We start from the raw sequence: 9964 nt of genomic DNA, 5'->3' as shown, positions 1-9964 counted from the left end.
TTCCAGTTTTTCCAGCTCTAGTTTTGTAGCTCCAGCGTCGGTAGTCATTTTTCTGCTTTCTTGTGCTTAATTCCCTCATTGAACTTAAACAAACAGAAAATGACATAACAGTCCCTCCTCCTGACTGTCCTTAGCCACTGCAGGTTCTCACAGGACGAAGGATGGTCCAGACGGGGACGGTGTCAGAGAAAATCTGCTACAGTGTGATCTGTTAGAGAGCTTATTCCTTCACTCTCCCACCTCCCTGCTCCTTCTCGCATGAACAGAGAGCAACAATACCCGAAGTCCGAAGGTGAAAACAATTCGATGTTTATTGGGGTGAACTTCCAGCAAGCTTAAATACAAGTTCCTTTTTCCTTATTTTCAAATCCCAACTTATTTCCTGTTTGCCCCTAATTTATATAGTAATATTCTTAGCTATACCTTAACCAATCATTCTACTGAAATGTAACTAAACAATCCTAACATATTGTAACATGATTAGCTAACCAATTATATCCCACCACCTTAATTAGTTTACAAAATAAATTTTTCAGCAGACAGAAAAAATCACAGATCCAGACAGAGACCATGCCAATAAACAATAGCAAAGTGGGAACTATAATGACAAAACAATACAGAAGTGAGGATTTCACAACTACATCTATAAAGACATAAGAGTTTCCCAGCTGTGTCTATTGATAAGTGATTTCTTACCAGACAGAAAACTATCAACCTCAATTTCCTTTTACATCTTCTAGGCACTTCCCTTTCTCTGGAGGTGATAGGCATTATCAGGACAGGATTGTATCATAACAGCCCAATAACACCTTCTTTCAATGTGACTATTTTGGAATGTGAGGATGTGACTGGTCGCTTCCCAGCTTATGGCTGCCTGTGCTGCTTAGCCAAAGGTCTTAGCCTAATAACAGGGCCTTGGACTGTCTCAGTAGGAGAAGGAACTTACACTGGCAGACAGTGATTTTGATTCTTTCTTTTCTATCTCTAACTAGCCAAGTGATAAGAATACACCTAAATTCTTAAAGTAGAGGCCTTTGCAGAGAAGCCTGAATATCCATATCCTAACATGATCCACTTTACATTCCAGGCTGAGACACCTCCCGGATGCAGGAGGCCTCATGACACCACTTTGGGCTGTGCATTGGGGAGGACGTCCAGTCCCCATTTTCCATAATTTCAGGACTCCGAGTCACTCTGATCTGGACACTGCATGTCCTGCTGTCCCATCCCCAGGCCCCCACACACGGTATGTTTCTGGAGCTCCCCCGGGGACATTTGCAACACCACCTCTAAACCAGAAACGTGCTTTTAATTTTACTGCCTCTTGTGTTTCTCATCCTCTCCAGAAACAGAGATGTGGGGGCTCAGAGAGAAAAGACCCCTCTCCCCCCTTGAAAAAAAGTTATCCTAATTGTTTTGAAGGTTTAAGCCTGTGAGTTTGAGATATCAGCAACTTTCCTGTAAGTTCTTCTTGGGTCCTAAGAAGCTCACCCGTCCTTAGAGGCCACAGGAGAGCTCCACATGAAGTCACTGGAGACTCAGCGCTGATTTAAATCAGGGCATTTATTTAAGTCACTACATGTGGATTTAGGGGGAACTCCTGGATCCATTGGGAATTTGGCCTTTGATCTCAAAGGAGACCAGATTCACCCTGAGTGTTTAACTTTTGGCTCCTGGCTGTGAAAATCGCGGCTTTGGGTCCTGCTGCAGAAAATGCAATTCTGTTAGGGTGCTGAAAGAGTCTGAGGGGAAACCCCCAGTTCATGGGGTGCTCTGAGACCGGGAATGAAAGTTGGGAATTTCAAAACACAGGGGCCCTGATTTTACTCTCAGAGAGGCCAGTGTCAATCTGGAGTAACCCAGTGAAGGCAGAATGAGAGAGCAGAATATTGCCAGTGTGTGGCCCATTCTTGTTGTGAACACCCTGGTTCACAGATACCCACTGCAGAGGCTTTGGCTGCATTTCCTAACAGGGCAGTGACATTGCTGAATTGGAAAACTTGAGCGAACCAGAGGAAAAACCACACAGCACAAAAAAAAAGGAAGTTACTGAGACAGATAGAAGGACACAGTAAGAGACAAGGAACCAAATTTAAAACGCAATATTTGTCTAAACTCTTTCCAATACATTTGTAGTTCCAATTTTACCAGGTAAATCCCTTGGTGTTTCCAAGAGTACTAAACAATTTAAGTCACCCTGCTGGTGAATTCCCCCAGATGGTTATTGATTTGAACAATGGAACCCTTCCTGAGCCCTCAGCACTAACCTTAATGCAGAAACAGGCAAGTCACCGCAATCCTGCTCAGCAGAGAAGGGAAATCTCCTTACGGCTACTGCAAGGCTGAGGCTTGAGAATCAGTGTGTGAATGTCACATGGCTGACACTTCACATGCTGCACAGCAACCTTTATAATCCCCCTGAACACTCCCTGCAAACTGTCAGGTTGGCCAGGACTCCCGTAGAATTCCCTGGACTCTGTGAGCAGCGGGAAAAGCAGAAAATAGACCCTAGAGAACTGCAGCCTGAGAGCCCACCCGGGAGTGAAGAAATGATCTGCCAATAACAGGGGCTCAGATTTACAGAGCAAAATGCAGTTTGCGAACGGTTCAGCGCAGCACATGGTGATAGATTTCTTTCCTGTGTGTAGTGCAAGGCCACCTGCACTCACTGGGAACGCTGCCACAAGATTGGGGGCCAGAAACACATTTCACTTGATGGTAGCATTGTACAGCTGCACACCGCCCATGCAGCTGTAATAGCCATTCCCTTCGCCTCTGAAAAATCAGTGCCACCCTGTCGCAGGCAAATTACATGATCCTGAACTGATGCAAGCTGAAATGCGTGTAAAAGGGTTTCTTCTCCCAGGATTCTGACATCAATGGTATTTGCCAGTGGCCCTTGGGAGGTGTTAACTTGTTTTATGTCTGACAGCTGCCAACTGTTTTAATGGTTAATCTACTCTCTGCATCAGGGAGGCATCACATTTCAATTCTGTTTTGACCTTTCACAGATTGGTGCAGAAATGGGTTATGATATCCTGGGTCAGAGCTAGTCCAATGGGACTTCTCCACTGACTGCGTGATTACTTCTTCTCTTCCCGTACTAAAATGACCGTGCTTCGGTGAGAACATGGGTGAGAACATGGTGGTACAGGAATCAAAGAACTGCTACATGTGGCTCTCCTGTTTGGGCTACTGTCCCTAGCCCCATACTTGCGTCATAGATGCCTTGCAGCCAAATTTGAGGTCCAGAGGGTATAAGACGGATGGGTTGTCACCCCTGGGGTGCAGTCTGGGAGCCATGAGAACTGCTGCACCCCTCTAACCACCCAACTGGGCTGGCCCTGTTTCACATTGCTTTGCTGGTGATTCAGTCTCTCCAGGCCCTGTGATCACCAACACTAGAACAGATGGTGCCACACAATGAAACAGAGCTACCTGAGAGTTTAGCGAACCTCCTAAATATAAACAGCAGACACCAGCCGATTTCTCCGTTTTGTTTCGAATTGTGTTGAATGTTATTTACATAACTTCATACATTTCACTGGTGGAAAGAACCACCGATCTTTGCACCTCAGCTGCTTCAATCTCCTACCATATCCTGGACCCGCTGTCTGAACTCTCCTTCCCCATCCCAGGCTGCCTTTCTTCCAACATCATGCTGGTTGCCAGTGTCATTTCCATACACCTCAGTCACCTGTGGATTCCACAACCTCCGAGCTGCCCCACGCTCCCCACAGCTCTTCCTCTGCAGAGTGTAAGGTCCCTGCGATCACACCGGCTCCCTTGGCTGGCAGGAGTAACACACAGGTCAGAAATCTCACACACAGGCCACAAATGCCAAGGAACCTATGCTGCTTCTCTTGTTACACCGATACACAGTGCATGGTGCTTCAAGGACTGCTGCTCAGGAACAACTCACAGGCTGAGAATTATGCACATTATATAATGAGAGCAGGCAACTCTGGGACATGTGAGGGCCTAGATCAATACAGCTGCCACATTCAGGAACCACTGGTAGCTGACAGAAACAGTGGGCCACTGTGATACTCTGGGACGATTTGCTAGCCAGCTCTGTTAGTTATGAATGGTGAGGGTTGTACATTCATCCTTAGTGCAAAGATTTTATTGGGTGAAGTTATTATTTTTCTCACCTAAAACTTTTATCCATGCAGCGCCTTATGGAATCCCTCGGCTTCATGAAATAGACACCGAGTGTAACATTTCCAAGGCAGAGCAGTCACCTGATAATTATGGTTAACTTCAACGTACTCATGAATAGAAAATTGTTCCAATGCTTAATTAACTCACACCATTTAAAATGTACACTTTATTTCCAATCAGAAATTCTTTAACTCCGATTTGCAGCCGATGGATCGTGTTACACCTCTCAGACTAGCAGCCATGTTAGTCTGTCTCCACAAAAAGAAAAGGAGGACTTTTGGCACCTTAGAGACTAACAAATTGATTGGAGCATATGCTTATCACAAAAGCTTATCGCAAAAGTTTATGATCAAATGAATTTTTAGTCTCTAAGGTGTCACCATTACTCCTTTTCTTTTCGCTGTAACACCTCAGTATGCTAGCCTGAAAAGCCTATTATTCAATACTAGTTCCCAGTGTATGTCGTTTCCAACAGTTATCAAGTCACCCCTTAACCATCTTGGTTAAACTAAACAGATGAAGATCTTTGAGTCTATCACTATAAGGCATGTTTTCTAATTTGTACTAATTCTTGTGACCCTTCTGTGAACACTCTTCAGTAGATAAACATCCACTTTTAACTGGGGACACCACAACTAGACAGAGGATTCAAGAAGCAGCCACACCAGTGCCAAATACAAAGATAAAATAACTTCTCTTACTCTCCTTGAGATTCCAGTGGTTATCATCCAAGGACCACATTGGCTCTTTCGGCCACAGGGTCACACTGGAAATTCATGTTTATTATTCCTTCTTACCAACCAATACAGATTGCTCTGAATCAGTGACCTGTCTTCTTTATTATTTACAATCCCCCAAATTTTTTGTCATCTGTAAACGTCATTGATATTCAGGCATGAGAAAGGTTAGCAGCTGAGTTGCTGACACATGTTTCTTCTTACATTTGCCTGTTTACATCTGTATCTTATGCCTCAGACAAAGCTGGGTGCCTGCAAGAAAGTGTCTCACCAAAAGAAACAAGGGAGGTGTCAGGGTTCCCTCCCCACTCTGAAATCTAAGGTACAGATGTGGGGACCAGCATGAAAGCCCCCTAAGCTTATTCTTACCATTTTAGGTTAAAACCTGGTACGCGGCCACTACCAAGCGATTTAACAAAGAATCAGGGAAGAGCCCACTTGGAGACATCTTTCCCCAAAATATCCCCCCAAGCCCTTACACCCCCTTTCCTGGGAGGCTTGAGAATAAACAAGATGAGCACAAACCAGCCTTGATGTTTAAGACCCAAAAAACCCCATCAGATTCTTAAAAAACGGAATTTTGTTAGAAGAACAAAAACATATAAGAGAATGACTCTGTAAGATCAGAATGGAAAATAATCTCACAGACAGTCAGATTCAAAACATAGAGAATCCCTCTAGGCAAAACCTTCAGTTACAGAAAGACACAAAAACAGGAATATACATTTCCTCCAGCACAGCAAATTTCACAAGCCAAAACAAAGAAAACCTAATGCATTTTCTAGCTAGATTACTTACTAACTTTACAGAGTTGGAGGGATTGCATCCTTGATCTGTTCCCTGCAAAGGTATCACACAGACAGACCAAAACCTTTTCCCCTCTCCAGATTTGAAAGTATCTTGTCCCCTCATTGGTCATTTTGGGTCAGGTGCCAGCCAGATTACCTGAGCTTCTTAACCCTTTACAGGTTAAAGGATTTTGCCTCTGGCCAGGAGGGATTTTATAGCACTGTATGCAGAAAGGTGGTTACCCTTCCCTTTATATTTATGACAGGAGGTAACAGAGGTGCAGACCTGTAGCCCTAAACACCAATAGCCTTGTGGCCTTCCTGCCCATTCTGTTGAGCACAAAGTCATAACCTAGCCAGATTATATCTGTTTCTTTGGGGGAAACTTGGCTCCTTTCCAACATAGGAATGGCATTGTGGATCAGACCTATGGTTCATCTAGTCCAGTTTCCTCTCTCTGATACTGAAAGCCCCAGGTGCTGCAGAAGAAGTGGTAAGACACCAAGCAATAGTTGGATAGGGGGATGACTTATCCATCCTGAATGTGTCATCCTAATGTCTAACAGCTGGAGATAGGCTTGTGCCCTAAAGCATGTTCGAGGGTAGGCCTTTCAAAATATGTCTTTAGCTATAAATATTGTAAGTGGCTAATTTCGCTATCCAGGTAAATGTCCAAATCCTTCCTGATTCTCACTTAGCCCATGGCCTCAACTACCTCTTGTTGCAACGAGTTCCTCAGTTTAATTAGGCATTGAGTCAAGAGAGCACTCTTTTTTTATTAGTTTTGAATTTGCCATGTTTCACTTTTATTGAATGTCCTCTTGATCTTGTGTTAGGAGACATGGAGAATACATTCTCAATCTACTCTCTACCAGGCAGTATTTTAGAGATTTTCACATCTCCCCTCTAATTGATCTCTTTTGTAAGGTAACAATCCCAGTCTTTTTACCCTTTCTCCAGCTGAGAGCTTCCTCAGGCCCTTGAGCCTACTTATTGCCCTTGCCTGAACCCCTCTAGTTCTGCAATATCCACTGTGAGTATGGTTCTCAGTACTACACAGAGGAGTCCAGAGGAGGGTGAAACATCGCCTGACTGATCTCATAGCATTGTATTTTCTGTATGGTTTCCCATCCCTCTCCTCCTGGATGCCAATGTTTTTCTTAGAGTTTAAAGTTCATCTGCCATTATGCTGCCCATTGACTTGGCTTCGTTAGCTCTCTCTGAGGACTTCTCTGGACTTGACTAGGACCTATATAATCTTGTGCCATCTGCATATGTTGCCACATCACTGCTCAACACCCTTTTTCTAGATTGGTAATAAGTATAAAACATTTGCCATACAGTTTGTTATAAATTGTGTAAACCCCCAATCCCCCTCCCACCACCCACTTGCTGTCCTTCACAGGCACCTTGGTCATTTCTGACCCTGATCGACACATGATGGCAGTTTTCAACCTCACACACTTTGACGCTTCAGCATTCTTTCTAATGGGCATCCCTGACTTGGAAGCTGCTCACATCTGGATTTCCATCCCTTTCTCTATTTTCTACATTATGGGCCTCCTGGGAAATTTCACGCTTCTCTATGTTATAGCCAAGGAGCAGACTTTGCACAAGCCGATGTACCTGCCGCTCTCCATGCTGGCACTGACAGAAATCGGCACATCTACTTCCATCGTGCCAAAGGTAATGTGCATCGTTTGGTTCAATTTGAAAGGTATTACTCTGGGTGGCTGTCACATCCAGATGTTCTTCCTTTATATGCATACTGTTATGCATTCAGCCATCCTCATGACAATGGCCTTTGATCGCTGTGTTGCCATATGTAACCCTCTGAGATATGCCATAGTCATCACCAATGCATGAATAGCTAAGCTAGGGCTAGTGGGTTTGATAAGAGCTGTTCTCTTCCTTCTTCCCAAGCCCCTGCTCCTGAGCAGGCAGCCATTCTGTGCCAACCGCATGATCCCACACACATGCTGTGACCACATGGCCATGGTGAAGATGTCGTGTGGCGACATTACAGTCAACAAGATGTACGGTTTGCTAATAGCATTTGTAATCACCATGTTAGACCTGACACTTATTGCCCTGTCCTATGGTCTGTTCATCACAGTATCCTCCAAGAAAGCCCACCAGAAATCTTTCACCACTTGCACAGACCATATCGGTGTGATGAAGATGTCTTATCCTTCCTTCCTCTTCTCCACTGTGACATACCGGTTTGGTCAGGGAAATGCTCCCCATCTTCACATCATCTTGACCAACCTATATTACCTCCTCCTCCCCATGTTCAATCCTATCATTTATGGGGCCAAAACCTTAGAGCTTCGTGAGAAATTGTGTAAGTGCACTTGCAGAATATGATTGCCCGGTGCCACTGATTTTAAGCCTTCGTGACAAGAGGGTGACATTATATCTTGTTAATCAAGGGTGCTCTGTCCTACTTTGGCTGAGCTCAGCACTGTGGAAGTTCAAGTGTGAAAAGCTCCTCACACCTAAGCTCTTATCACTGTCTCACCAAGTACTGATCTCTCTGCTGCTAAGTTCCCTCTCTCTCGCCATCACCTGATCTCTTTCAGTGTCATCTATCAGCCCTCAGCCCCAGAAACCCTGTCACTTGTTCTTTCCATGACTTTCAAACCAACAGAAGATACGGTAGTTTTCTGAAGCAAGGTGGCATTCCATTATACCCTGTTTGAACCGGTATCTTGTTCAGTTTGACAAACTGAAGCCATCCTTTCTGATAGCCAAAGACAATAAAGTAAGGACAGTGCTGAAATATACCTGATTTTTCTACGTCCAGTCCTTCTTGAACCTTGGAGGATAAACTCAATGTTACGGTTGGAAAATGTTAATACAGGAAAGGTGCTGCAGGAATTGAGGGCATTCTAGTAGAGCTTCTTGGTGAGAGTTTTGAAACGATGTGTTTCTGAGAACTGGACCACATTACTCTGAATTTGAGGGCAGTTTGTGAAACAGATGAAACAGAGATTGTCACTATATGTCCAGGTGATTGAATCGCTTGCCTTCCTGAGTCTTTCACAACCTAGATTGGCTGATATCTCATTTTTGCACATATACAATGATACAAAATCTGTTGTGAAGAGTTTGCACCAATGAAAGAATGATTGCACTGGTTACTGCTGATATGTATGACCAGAAGCATCCTACTTCCAGGGAAGACACCGAGGAGGAAATGTTGTTTTTTAGGGACTAATAGTAACAAAATAATGCATCTCACAATATGGACATTGACTAGCATCATTGAATACAATTAGAAATATATAATATAATAATAAAAAAGGAGTACTTGTGGCACCTTAGAGACTAACCAATTTATTTGAGCATAAGCTTTTGTGAGCTACAGCTCACTTCATCACGAAAGCTTAAGCTCAAATAAATTGGTTAGTCTCTAAGGTGCCACACGTACTTCTTTTCTTTTTGCAAATACAGACTAACACGGCTGTTACTCTGAAACCTAATATAATAATGTTATTGTTGTTTTTACACAACAGAAGTTTCGGGCTCCCTTGGGGCAAGGCCATTTTTAACAACATAATTTGCTATTTTTTCTTTAAAACACCACCCACCTATCAACCAGGATTCAAGGACGAGTACTGGGGGTTTGATTTTGAATTTGATTGTCATCTCATAGATTTGTAGGTTATGTGGAAAAAACTCCTTCTGGGGCTTGTAGCTTTCTTTTCTTTTCTTTTCTAAATCAGATCTATGCTAGGTATCTAACAAAAGGTTTCTTTTGTTACTTGATGTATAGAGCAATGCATTTATAAAAAAAAACCACCCCTTTTTTCAAGAAAGAGATTGGGCTACTTTTAGATTAGTTTTTAAGTGTTTTGGGGCTATTAAAGCAGTAAAATGTGGCAAACCTGATGCAGTACCTCAAGCTGAGCTGGAGGCAGAGCAGCAGCAGCCATAAAAAGAAAGGTCCAGAGAAGGATCCCTGAGGGGAGAACTTGGCTGTGGTCACAAAAGCAGCACTCAGCCATGTTGTGTCCTTGGGAGCAGCAGTTGAGGAAGAAATCACTTGAGACACAGAGAGCTGCGAGCCGTGAAAGCAGCCATCTATTTTCCACTCCCTGAACTAACCGAAGCAGCCCAAACTGGCTGGGCTACCCCCTAATCATCTAACTCAGTTGCCATAGCAACAACAAGCTGCTATTACCACGACAACCAAATATACAACATATTCCTCCCCCCTTCATAAAAACATCTCCTAAATAAAACAAACACTAAACTAGAGGAGGAGGGTAG

At 43.6% G+C, this 9964-nt stretch overlaps 1 protein-coding gene across 1 annotated transcript; it reads left to right on the top strand.

Annotated features, from left to right (window-relative positions):
* The first annotated feature begins 7126 nt into the window (after positions 1-7126).
* Positions 7127-8056, top strand: LOC125631447 (olfactory receptor 52D1-like). The gene is made up of 2 exons (XM_048838615.2): positions 7127-7375; positions 7613-8056. The coding sequence occupies exons 1-2, from the start codon at positions 7127-7129 to the stop codon at positions 8054-8056; spliced, it is 693 nt and encodes a 230-aa protein (XP_048694572.2).
* Positions 8057-9964: the final 1908 nt, after the last annotated feature.

The sequence above is a fragment of the Caretta caretta genome, chromosome 1, assembly GCF_965140235.1.
Source record: "Caretta caretta isolate rCarCar2 chromosome 1, rCarCar1.hap1, whole genome shotgun sequence".
Lineage (NCBI taxonomy): Eukaryota > Metazoa > Chordata > Testudines > Cheloniidae > Caretta > Caretta caretta.
This window is presented reverse-complemented; position numbering and strand designations above follow the sequence as displayed.